General features: G+C 44.2%; 1 protein-coding gene across 3 annotated transcripts in view; it reads left to right on the forward strand.

Annotated features, from left to right (window-relative positions):
* The window catches only part of BMERB1 (bMERB domain containing 1), a 171,236-nt gene that overhangs the window by 32,250 nt on the left and 126,457 nt on the right, over positions 1 to 12,529 (forward strand). For all 3 annotated transcript variants that reach the window (XM_033428747.2, XM_049699608.1, XM_004270155.3), the window contains exon 5: positions 2,956 to 3,216. In XM_033428747.2, the coding sequence (XP_033284638.2) occupies positions 2,956 to 3,216 (261 nt within the window). The remainder of the gene's footprint in view (positions 1 to 2,955; positions 3,217 to 12,529) is intronic.

The raw sequence follows: 12,529 nt of genomic DNA on the forward strand, positions 1-12,529 counted from the left end.
TCAGGTAATGCCAAACCCCAGGTAGGACCAGGACAGATTTGGATTGTGTGGCCAGACCCCTGGAATTCCCTGCTGGCTGGCTGCACAGGCTGGCCTTAGTCTCCATTAACCTTATGATAATGTGTTGTGATTTAAATGGTTAAATTCCATTCAATTTAATTTTTTTTGTTAATAGCTTTATTGAGATATAATTCATATACTATTCAAATCACCCTTTAAAGGTACATATTCAAAGGTTTTTAGTATATTACTAGAGTTATGCAACCATCATCACAATTTTAGAACATTTTCACCCAAAAGGAAACCCTGTAATCTTTAGCAGTCCCTGCCTTCGCCTATTTTCCTCCACCCCCAGCCCTAAGCAACCACTAACCTACTTTCTTTCTCTGTTGATTTGCTATAATGTTTTCTCTGTAGATAAAGAATCTAGACAGTTTATATAAATGGGATCATATAACTTATGGTCTATTGTGACTGGTGTCTTTCACTTAGCATAGCGTTTTCAAGATTTAACTGTGTTGCAACATGTATCAGTACTTCATCCCTCATTATTACCAAGTAACATTCCCCTGTAGGAATATACCACATTTTATTTATTCATTCATCAGTTGATGGACATTTGGGTTGTTTTCACTTTTTTGGCTATTGTGAATAATGCTGCTGTGAGCATTTGTTCAAACAAGTTTTTGTGTGGATGTATCTTTCATTTCTTGTGGGTCTATACCGAGGAGTAGAATTGCTTGGTCATGTGATAACTGTGTTTACCCTTTTGAGAAAATGCCAGACTGTCTTCCAAAGTGGCTGCACCATTGTACATTTCCACCAGCAATGTATGAGGGTTCCAGTTTCTCCACTCAGTGTTGTTGTTGTTGTTGTTTTAATTTATTTATTTTTGGCTGTGTTGGGTCTTCGTTGCTGTGCGCAGGCTTTCTCTAGTTGTGGCGAGCAGGGTCTACTCATCATTGCAGTGTGCGGGCTTCTCATTGCGGTGACTTCTCTTGTTGCAGAGCATGGGCTCTAGGTACGCGGGCTTCAGTAGTTGCGGCATGTGGGCTTAGTAGCTGTGGCTCACAGGCTCTAGAGCGCTGGCTCAGTAGTTGTAGTGCATGGGCTTAGTTGCTCCGCGGCATGTGGGATCTTCCCGGACCAGGGGTTGAATCTGTGTCCCCTGCTCTGGCAGGCGGATTCTTAACCATTGTGCCACCAGGGAAGTCCCTATTACCTTAATTTATGCTCTTATTATTATTTTTCTACTTCACTTAGGTTTTATCTCTTCTTTTCTCTTATAGTCTTTTCAGTTGAATACAATGATTTTTTTTTAACCAGTTCAACTAGTTTTAAGTGTATAGCTCAGTGGTATTAAATACATTCACATTGTTGTGCATCCATTACCCCCATCCACCCCCAAAACTCTTTTCATCTTGAAATACTGCAAATCTATACCCATTAAACAAAAACTCCGCATTCTTCCCTCCCCTTAGCCCTCAGCAACCACCATTCTACTTTCTGTTCCTGTGATTTTCACTACTCTAGGCACATCACATAAGTGGAATTGTACAGTGTTTGTCTTTTTGTGACTGGTTCATTTCACTTAGCATTATGTCCTCAAGTTTTATCCATGTTGTAGCATATTGCAGAATCCCCTTCCTTTTTAAAGGCTGAATAGTATTCCACTGTATGGAAAGACCACATTTTGCTTACCTATTCATCCTAACCCATTTATTTTTAGACTTACATTTTTAAATGCATGCATTTAAGGCTATGCATTTACTTACATCAAAACTTACAAGTTTTGATATGTGATACTCTCATGACTATCAAGGTCTAAATATTTAAAATTTTTCATTGTTATCTCCTTTTTCTCTCATGAGCTATTTAGAAGTACTTTCCTGATCATAAATTTTTGAAGCCTCTTGCTGCTGGTTGATAAATCATTTTCTTAAAGCCTTTTCATACCTCCACAAGCTGTGTGGATACCAAAAGTTGCCCCAGATGATGTCTTAAGAATAACAACAAACAACAAATGAACAACACATGTCCTATAGAGCTTCTCCCCCAGCCCAGTACAAAACTACATGCCTGTGGAGTCAAGAAGGTCAGTACAATAAAGAGGCTAAGTCTGGATTCAAGTGCTGACCAGACCACTTGGTAGGTGTGGGAATTTGGGCAAATAATTTAATCTTGCTGCACCTCAGTTTCATCTTCTATAAAACAAAGCTAACAAAACAGTATCTGTTTCACAGAGTTATTGGGGAGTGTTTAGCACCTAGCCATCATTCAATAAATAGTACTATTTTAAAAATCAGTCTAGCTGCTGATTTTACCTTGTACTTTTAATGCTGCCGTGCTTTGTTGGTTAAGGTAAACCTCTGGGTTTCTGGAAAGTAAAGACCCATGTTCCAAATAGCTTTGTTATACTTGTGTCCAAAATAGTTTCATGTCTCTCTGAAGTTCATGCAAACACATACAGAGTGGACACAGGCACCGGCAGACAAGATTGTCCCATTTTATATTCAAATTCAAATTCAAAATACACACAGATGCAAACGACAGAGATTGTCACAAAAACGCACTCAGCCAAGCCCAGAACCCACAGATCCAGGTCCACACTCCCGCTTCTGTAACACTCGCCACAAAGATGGATCCATTGCCCCCAGATAGAGATGCTCTCACAAATCCCACTCAAAACCTAGCAGCACGCTGATGTCACAAGCCCCAGTATGGGCTGCTGCCTTGTTTTTACTTCCTTTGTGATGGTTCTGTTTTAGTTGTTTTGTTGTTCTTCGTAGAGTTATCACCTACCCTCTTTTCTGTCTACCCAGCCCCCAAGCTCCCCGCCCCAAGCCTCCATTGCGCATGCGTCCTCATCCTTTTTTTTTTTTTTTTTTTCCTCTCCCTCTCTCTCTCTCTCTCTCCCCCTCCTCCCCCCCCCCCCCCCCCGCACTCCTGTACCAGTCGGCTGTCCCCGGCCCTGGCGGCGGAAGAGATGGAGCAACGTCACGAGCGCCCGGCCCCTTAAGACGCTGCTGGCTGGAGCCGCCTCCCTCCCTGCAACCCGCAGCGGGGATGGAGTAAAGGGAGACCCGTCGACCTGCCCGCGGAGATCAGCGATGGAGTTAAACCAATCTTTGTCCATCCATCTGGAAGCTGAGAAGCCTTTGAGGCGCTATGGGGCGGTGGAGGAGACGGCGTGGAAAGCGGAGGGACTGGGGAGAAGTGAGTATTCGGGCGGGGGGTGGGACAGTTGGGGATCCGTGCGCTGGAGCGGGTGGTCGCGGGAGCGCGGGGTTGGTAGGGAGCGGACCGAGGGAGGCGCCCCCGCAGCGCTGCGGGGATGCGCTGCGCTGCGCTGCGACGCTCTCTCCCTCGAACAAAAGCCTCCGGGTTGGGCTTCACCGGGAGGCTCGGGAATCTCCAGGCAGCTGAGCCGGGAGTCTGGGGTGGACTCGGGAGTCCCGGATCCAAGCTCGCAGCCGGTATTGGAAAGTAGGGTCTTTACCGCAGCCGAGGGAGGAGGGTCTTTTCTCCACCGGGATGCACTAGGACGCTGGAGCCTTTGGACCATCCTGGAAAGCGCCCACGTCTCTGGAGAGGGGGGAGTGTCCGCTGGGTTTCTGCTTTTGCTTCTCCCCCGGCGTGAGATTCAGGGCACACCTGAAATTCCCAGCGTTTCTTCTCCTGCCTTCTCCAGGGTCGCGAGTGGGAGGGAAAGGATTAGGGGAAGGTTAACCCTGTGCACGCCCTTCTTTCTCTCTTGACTCAAAGTCTCTGGTTTGGGTACAGTCCTAGAAGGCAGTTCTGAAATGGACAGACTGTATTTGCTACTTCTCTCTACGGTATTTTGGGGTCAACAACATTAACAAATAAACTAAGGATTGTTTGTTTTTAATGAATAGGTTGCAGTAGTTGAAACTCCTGCTCTCAAAGTGTAGAGGCAGCTGCAGGGGTCCCAGCGTCACCAGCCCTCCCTGCAAACCCCGGGCGCTTAGCAGTCCCCTGCCCTTGCACTGCTTGCTTTAGCTCCGTACCTCCATCCGGGCTGGGAAGGGCCGTCTCGCCCTTCACAAGGACCCTCAGCTTCCTGCCTTGGCGCTGAGCTATGTTGGACCGAAGTATTGTGCATATGCTCTTTTCCTGTCTTCACCTGGTAGAAGATTGTGTGTATGTGTGCTTTCTCCATACCTGTAATTACAAATTAAGAAGATCTTTTTAGAATGGCTCAACTGTACTCTGGTTTTCATGGGTTCAAGTAGAAATCACAGTCAAATGTCTTAGTTCTGTACCTGGAAACCAGAGTGTGTCCAGCCTCTCTCCTTTTCTTTTCTTTCTCCTTTTAAAATATGGGTCCTTCCTCCCGTTTCATCCTTTCAAAACCCTTTGGCTTTGGTACTTTAACATGACACGAGGGCTGAGGGTCTCTGGTCTTCCTGCAAGCTCAAAATAATACCCACAATGGCTGCCTTTTGTTGATAGATTGCCATGTATTAGGTCTTGCCTGTGCTAAGAACTTTAAATGCATCCTCTCATTCAATCCCTGGAACAGCCTCCTTGAGGGGAATATTATGACTTATGACTCCCCTTACATAGATGGAAAAATTGGGGCTTGCTAGGTGAGGTGATTTAAGTGGCAGAGTCAGGATTTGAACTCAGGTTTGTTGGGCCCCTGCGCCCCTCTCTGCTTTTAACCTGAAGGTGTATTGCTTTCACATTTTCAGGAAGCTTTCTAAATCTGTTGAGAGTCCCAGAACACATTCAGTGATTTTAAGTATGTGGAAGCCTGTTGGTCTCTGGAGTTCACGGTGGCCTTGAAAGACTACTGGGTCTGTGCAGAATAGAAGCCCTGGGTTTGAATCCTGGCTCTGCCCCCTTGCTGACATGTGACTGAATTTATAACTAGTCACATTTTTTTTAAGCCTCACTCTGCCTCTGTTCTCTGAAAGGGAGATGATAATAATACATACCTTATGGCTTAATTGTGAACATTCAATAAGATGATGTAGGTAGAGCTCAAGGTAAGTGCTGAATATATTGGCTGCTTCCATTATTTTGTTACTACATCTGTAGAAAGAACCTGTTTTTATCCTTTGCAAAGAATTACATAAATCAACACTATGGACTAAAGCTGCAATGTTGGCCAGGTCCCTAGTAATTCTCTTATGTTTTTTTATGTTCTCACCACTTTATTAGGAAAAATTTCAAGCATACAGAAAAATTGCAGTGAAAACCTGATTTATAGCATTTTTGCTCCTGAAATTTTTGTACTTCTAAGTCTTAGGCTGCAAACTGTTAAAAACTTGGCGGAAAGGCTTTCTTATCCTCTCTCTTCCAAACCAACAAAGATTCTCACTCTTGCTTCCCATTCAGATGCAAGACCACAGTTTCTGATCTGCTTTTGGTGTGGATCCCCAAATCTTTTTTTTTCTTTCATTTTTACCTATTCAAATTCAAAATCTTCTTAAAGCACTGATCCAGAGTTTCACTTTTTTTTTTTTCAGAGTTTCACTTTTGAATCTAGACTTTTGATCTCCAGACTCTTGTCTGCAGCCTAACTTTTTTTTTTTTTTAAGTGGGCTTTTTTTTCTTTTTGGACTCTCAACTCCCAGGGGATCTGTGGATCCATCCCATAACATCTGGGGCCTCCACTTATTTATTAATGAAGTGTGAAAATTAGTACTATTGATTCTGTGGCATAATAATTGTCAAGCCAATGTCACTATGCAGGAAATGCTGGAGAAAAAGAGAGGCCCGTTAAAAAGAAGACACTCTCTGTTTAACTTTTACACATATTTAAATATTTTATGTTAAACACTGAGTAGGTGTTACTTAAAAAGACTTGAAAAGGGGAAAAAGATTGCAAAACTGGTCATTTTCAGTTAAGGTTGTATTAACCATTCTCTTTAATGTTAGCTAGAGTTTCTAGGTAGAAGATATAAATAGTATAGTAGCTAAGAATGAGAGTTTTGAAATCAGGTGACATGGATCCAAACCAGCTCTAACACCTTGTTGCTTTGTCACCCTGGGAAAATTGCTGAACCGTTCTGTAAGTTAGCTGTCTCATCTATAAAATGGGGATATGTTGGTTTGAACCCTTGGGAACTTGCCAGCTGAAATCTGAAACTGGCCCCGTACTCAGAGGGCAAGAAGAGGCCAAAGAAAGAGACAGCCACTCCAGATTGGTAGGTGGCAGGTTTAGCAACAAGGGAACTTACATACGAGGCTTGTCTTGGGCGCCACAAGATCTCTGCACCGGCCTGCCAGAATCTCAACAGTTTACATAGAGGCCTTAATGGGGTTCAGTGGTGTATCCCATCCTGATGGTCTCAACAACATCCTCCTCTCTCAAAGCCGCATCCTTGAACTGGCTCCTAGTGCAAGAAGAATGGGTGGAATATACATTTCAAGGACGGGAGGGGTGAGGAGCCTCCGATTACCCCAGTCCTGCTCAAGAGTCAGCTGGCAGTTCCATCCTCTCAGTGACATCTTCCAACAGGATAGTAAGGACCACTTCAGTCTGTTGGGAGGATTAAATGAGATAATGTATATAATGCATTTAGCACAGTGCTTGACATACAGTAAGCACTCAATCCATGCTGAATGGTTGTCACAATAGGGCAGGGGTCCCCAACCCCGGGCCATGGACCAGTATCAGCCTGTGGCCTGTTAGGAACCAGGCCATACAGCAGGAGGTGAGCAGCGGGCAGGTGAGCGAAGCATCATCGGTATTTACAGACTCTCCCTATCATTTCACTACCGCCTGAGCTCCGCCTCCTGTCAGGTCAGCTGCGGCATTAGATTCTCATAGGAGCTCGAACCCTACCGTGAACTGCGCATGCGAGGGATCTAGGTTGCGCGCTCCTTATGAGAATCTAATGCCTGATGATCTGAGGTGGAGCTGAGGTGGTGATGCCAGCGCTGGGGAGCGGCTGCAAATACAGATTATCATTAGCAGAGAGGTTTGCCTGCACAGAGACCATAACAAATCAATTGCTTGCAGACTCATATCAAAACCTTATCAGTGAGTGGCAAGTGAAAACAAGCTCAGGGCTCCCACTGATTCTGTATTATGGTGAGTTGTATAATTATTTCATTATATATTACAATGTAATAATAATAGAAGTAAAGTGCACAGTAAATGTAATGCCCATGAATCATCCTGAAACCGTCCCCCCACCCCCGGTCCGTGGAAAAATTGTCTTCCACGAAACCGGTCCCTGGTGCCAAAAAAGGTTGGGGACCACAGCAATAGGACATAAGAGGATGGTGCCCAATAGCATTGGAGGAGATTATTCCAGCCTGCCAGTTTTTCCTTGCGTGCATTTCTTTGTAAGTTCCAGGTAATGATTGTGTAGATACCACCTTCTTCCTTATGGGAAGGTGTAGGAAACGGCTTTTGCACCCTTGGAAACCACCTAGTATTTTCTCCTTTGAGAAAGAGTCTAAGGAATTGATCCCATCCACTTATTCTTTTTTTTTTTTTTTAATACATTTATTTATTTATTTTTGGCTGCATTGGGTCTTCATTGCTGTGCATGGGCTTTCTCTAGTTGCGGTGATCAGGGGGGCTACTCTTTGTTGTGGTGCACGGGCTTCTCATTGCGGTGGCTTCTCCTTGCGGAGCACGGGCTCTAGGCATGTGGGCTTCAGTAGTTGTGGCACACGGGCTTCAGTAGTTGTGGCTCGCGGGCTCTAGAGCACAGGCTCAGTAGTTGCGGCGCACGGGCTCAGTTGCTCCGTGTCATGTGGGATCTTCCCGGACCAGGGCTCGAACCCGTGTCCCCTGCATTGGCAGGTGGATTCTTAACCACTGCGCCACCAGGAAAGCCCTCCCATCCACTTCTGACAACATTTTTCCACTAGAAGTGAGTAGGTTTTTTGTTTTTTTTTACTCAGTTGGAAAATGCATAGTGACATTTCAGTGTGGTTAGATATATAAAAGTATTGCTTTCAACCAACTGTAATTAATTAGGGGAGACACAAAGACAAGGTGCCTTTTGACAAAGCACAGAGCTTTTTAAAAGCACAGTTGTCGGTGGTCATGGCCGTTTCTTGAAAGATTTGAGTGTGCCTTAAAGGATGATCAAGATTTTGGACAGGGGAGGTGGGGGATGGTGGCACAGCGGGTAGGAGATGCCAGGAGAGATAACAGCATTGGCAAAAGCGTAGAGGTGGAAATAAATGTGCTTATGAGTAGGAGATTGGAATAAAGTGGAAAGCTCAAACGATAATCTTTCTATAAGCCCAGGAGAGATGACAATTATTTAAAAATCCAAGGGTGTGTGCCGACTGGCAAACAGATCATTAAACTGGCCAATGTTTCAGGTTTAATAAACAGTGTGGAGACTGAAAAATATGAATTGCCGGCAATCTATATTATAGATACTTGGGAAAGAATTTGTGTTACTTTCATCTATTTGATTAAATATGCTAATTTTATTATTTCAGTTTTGTTTTAGTCTTATTTCTCTTTTCTTATTACAGAAGTAGTACATGCACTTTATAAAGAATTCAAACTCATCTGAAATATAAAAATAAAAAGTGAAAAATTACCATAATCTGCTCCCCCTTCCCCATTTATTCATTCAATAAATAGGTATTAACTGCTTTATAAGTGCCAGGCAGTGTTCTAGGGGCTCAGACACAGTGTGGGGCAAGACAGGCAAGGTTCCTGCCTGCATGGAGCTTCTATTCAAGGGGAAAGCAGGAAGTGGGCTGGGAGTGAAGGTGACAGACAATACATAAGCAAATAAATAATGTCATTCAGATGATGATGTGTTATATGGGAATTAATAGGGGAGGGATATTTCCCGTCCAGTGGTCAGGAAATGCTTTCCTAAGGAGGTGACACTTTGCCATGTAAATGTCAAGGATCCAAGAAGCAAATGCAAAGGCCCTTGGTATGTTAGAGGAAGAGACAGAAGGCCAGGGTGGCTGGAACCGGGAGGGTCAGGGTAGAGAGAGGAGATAAATCAGCAAGGAGCCAGACTGGGTAGGACCTTGTAGGTTGTGATTAAAAAAAAGAAAGTACAGATTTTATTCTTGTTGTAGAAGCTGCTGCTGATTGTCTAGCTTAACTAACATGAGCTTGTTTTTGTTTTTAAAAGGTCACATCGGCTACTAGATGAAGAATCAGACCATGGGGCAAGTGGTGATCGATGTAATCACTGTTCGCTGTAGTCTCAGGGTCCTTCCTAATCAATCCCATTTTGGATAAGTGGTAGGAATTTCCTTAGTGTGAAAGGAGTGACAAGGGTAAAGGCAACATGGACCACCTTTTGGGAGACTGAGCATCGGGTTAATGTTTAGGAGGTGTGCTAGTCTCTGCAGTCTCCCTGGAGAGGCAGCTGACTGTGTAACTTTATTGCAGGAACCATAATAGCAGGAAGGCAAAGATGATGAATATGATATTATCTTGTATGTCCTTTGAACAAAACCAATTATTTACATAGCTCTGTTTATTCGGTATTTTAAGTTTCATTTTTGCAAGCGTTTCCTTCTTATATGTCCATTGAAGGAAAAATCAGTTATGCCTAGTCTTGGTCTTGGATTAATTATTAAACACTTATTAATAATAATAGTAGTTAGTGAGCCTTAGCTATGAACTGGAGCTTATTAAATTCTAACAACTCTATTAGGTCAGCAGATAATTATTCCCCTTTCATAGATGGGGAAACTGAGGCTTAAGGAGGTTAAGAAAGCTGAAGGCCACGAAACTAGCGAATGGTAGAGCTGGAGCCTAATTCTAGCTCTCTTTGACTCTAAATATTCCTAGTCAGTGTCTGTTATTTGTGGCACCGCGCTAGGTGTTGCAGAGATTAGAGATGAAATAAGACACAGCCCCTACTCTGAGGAAGCTTACAGATTTGAGGAAGGGGAGCACAGATGTGAAGAACATCATGATATATATTATAAACCGGTATACACAGTATGAAATAGATGCTAAATGAAGGTACAAGTGGGAAATGAGCAGAAGAAGAGATTGGCTCTTCCTGGGGGCTCCAGCATGACAGTAGGAGGAGTGTTTGCACTGGACCTGAAGGCTGAGCCAGGGTTTCAGTGGGTGAAGAGAGGGGAGAAGGGCATTTCAGGTGAGCTGCCAGCCTCAGGCAAGGAGGTGGAGATCCCAAAGGCCATGCACCACTTTTTTTTTTTTTTTCTGTTTCTTTCCCCTTGGAAAGAAACCTTGGGGTCTGTTTCACTCATGTGAATCACCTGTTACCTGGATGATCCTGAGGGCTGGAGATAAGCACAGGTGGAGGCTCTTTATGTGTAGCGCTTCAGAACATCACTCACAAAGCTCCCCCAAGGATGCTTACCATACAATCCACTCATTCCCTAACTATTCACTTACCCAATGGGCTTGAGCCCCTACTATGCATTAGCTAATGAAGAAGACCCAGACTTCACCATTAAGGAGTTCTCTGGCTGGCTGTGTTCCAATCCTCCCTCTGCTGCTTCCCAACACTGTGATCTTGGACAAGTTGCCTAACTTCCCTGGACCCCAGTCTCTTCATCTGTGAAATGGGAATGTACTTAATACCACGGAACTGTACACTTAGAAATGGTTAAGATGGGAATTCCCTGGCGGTCCAGTGGTTAGGACTCAGTGCTCTCATTGCCAGGCGCCCAGGTTCGATCCCTGTTCAGGGAACTAAGATCCCACAAGCCGTGTGGCACACCCAAATAAATAAATAAATAAATAAATAAATACAGGTATAATTTATATAATATAATAACAAATATATTGTAGGTCCAAGTGGTCACACCGAGGGATGGTCCTGGGGTCTGGAAGAGAAAAGGACTCTTGAAGTAGGCTGAAAAGGTGAACAACATTTCATCACTGAATGAGGGGAACAGCATTCCAGGCAGAGGGAATGGCACACGTGCACATTTTACCCAGGAACTACAGCTGGATCAGTCGTGCTTGCTAGGCTCTTGAAAAGTGAGGGAGACAAGACGGGCAGGAGGTGAGTGCATTTTGGAGTCCAGATAAGTTTGTAGGAGGCTAGACAGGAGAAGGCTCAGCTCCACATTTCCTGCAGGGTCCACGTGGGGTGACCAAGAACTAGACTGCTAGAATTAAGTTTGGGGATTTTTGTTTGTTTGAATGAGTCAGAGTCTGACTTACTGATAGTTATTTTTTAGTTAAAATGCCTTGACATTAAAGGAGCAAAACTAGTGATTTTAAGAGAAGTAGAAGAGAATGATGGTAAGAAATATCATACACTGAACACTTACTATGTGCCTGCTCCAAGCACGTGTTTACATGCATGCTCTAATTTACTCCTTCGAACACACCCTATGATGTGAGGTGCAATGGAGCCATTTATTGCTCTATTTTACAGATGAGGAAACTGAGACTCAAAGAGATTAAGCAACTTGCCCGATGCCAGTCTGCTAGTAAGTGGCAGAGCTGGAACTTGAACCCAGCACGGGTGACTTCATCCTACTGCCTTTCTTATTTCCTGGGATTAGTAAAACCGCTCTTAATACAGATACAGATAAGGTCGGTTAGACACTTCTCTGGGTTTCTTAGTACTGATTCTGTTCTCTGGCTCATTAATTTCCTTTTCCATTACAAACGCATCCCTTGTAAACTTGAGGACTATGTCTCACTGCTTCAGAGTGCCTTCAGGGTAAAACTGCGGTGGGAGCTTAAAGACATTTACAGAAATGCAGCAGAAGAATTTTCCTGTTTTGAAAACTTGTAGCTTCCCAGAGAGAGGCCTCCCTGGGGGTGACCAAGAAAGATTTCATGGACAGTCTAGTGTTTGAGAGTGGGAATTCTGCCTGCATTTGAATCATGACTTTAACACTTATTAGCTCTGTGACCTTGGGTTAGTTACTTAACCTCTCTGAATTTCATCTTCTCAGCTATACATAGCTTTTTTTTGGGGGGGGGGGGCCCGCACTGTGCAGCATACAGGATCTTTGTTCCCCAGCCAGGGATTGAACCTGCATTGGGAGCGTAGAGTCTTAACAACTGGACCTCCAGGGAAGTCCCTCGTCTTCTCATCTATAAAATGGAGATAGTAAGAAGACCTGCCTCATAGGGCAATGAGGAAGAGATAATGTGGAAAGCCCTTGCAGAGAATGTGGAAAGCCACAGTCTCCCTAAATGATGGTGATGGTGTTGATGATGATGATGCTGACAGAACAGGATATAAAGTGGACCTTAACTGGGTAGTATTTAAACAATTGGAAAGAAGGAAAAGAGGAAAGTTAAAGTGGGTGGTCTGGCCTCAGGAAAAGTGTGGAGGTGATGATGTGTAAGGAGATTGTTGGAGGCATGCATGAACTTGGCTGCACTGGTGGATTGGGGAAGTCCAGGGTTGATTGATCAGGACCCCTAGACTTGAGCAGATTAAAAATGACAGGCTCCATGGAGCCACTGCAGGACAAGGGGCAGAGGTAAAGAAAGTAGCATCTTAGGAAGACTTGTCTGGCAGTGGTTGCAGATGGGATGGAAGGGCAGGGACTCCGGGGCGGTGGAGGACCAACCAGGCGTGTTTTGGAATCATCTGATCGTGAG

Source organism: Orcinus orca, chromosome 16, assembly GCF_937001465.1.
Source record: "Orcinus orca chromosome 16, mOrcOrc1.1, whole genome shotgun sequence".
Classification (NCBI taxonomy): Eukaryota; Metazoa; Chordata; class Mammalia; order Artiodactyla; family Delphinidae; genus Orcinus; species Orcinus orca.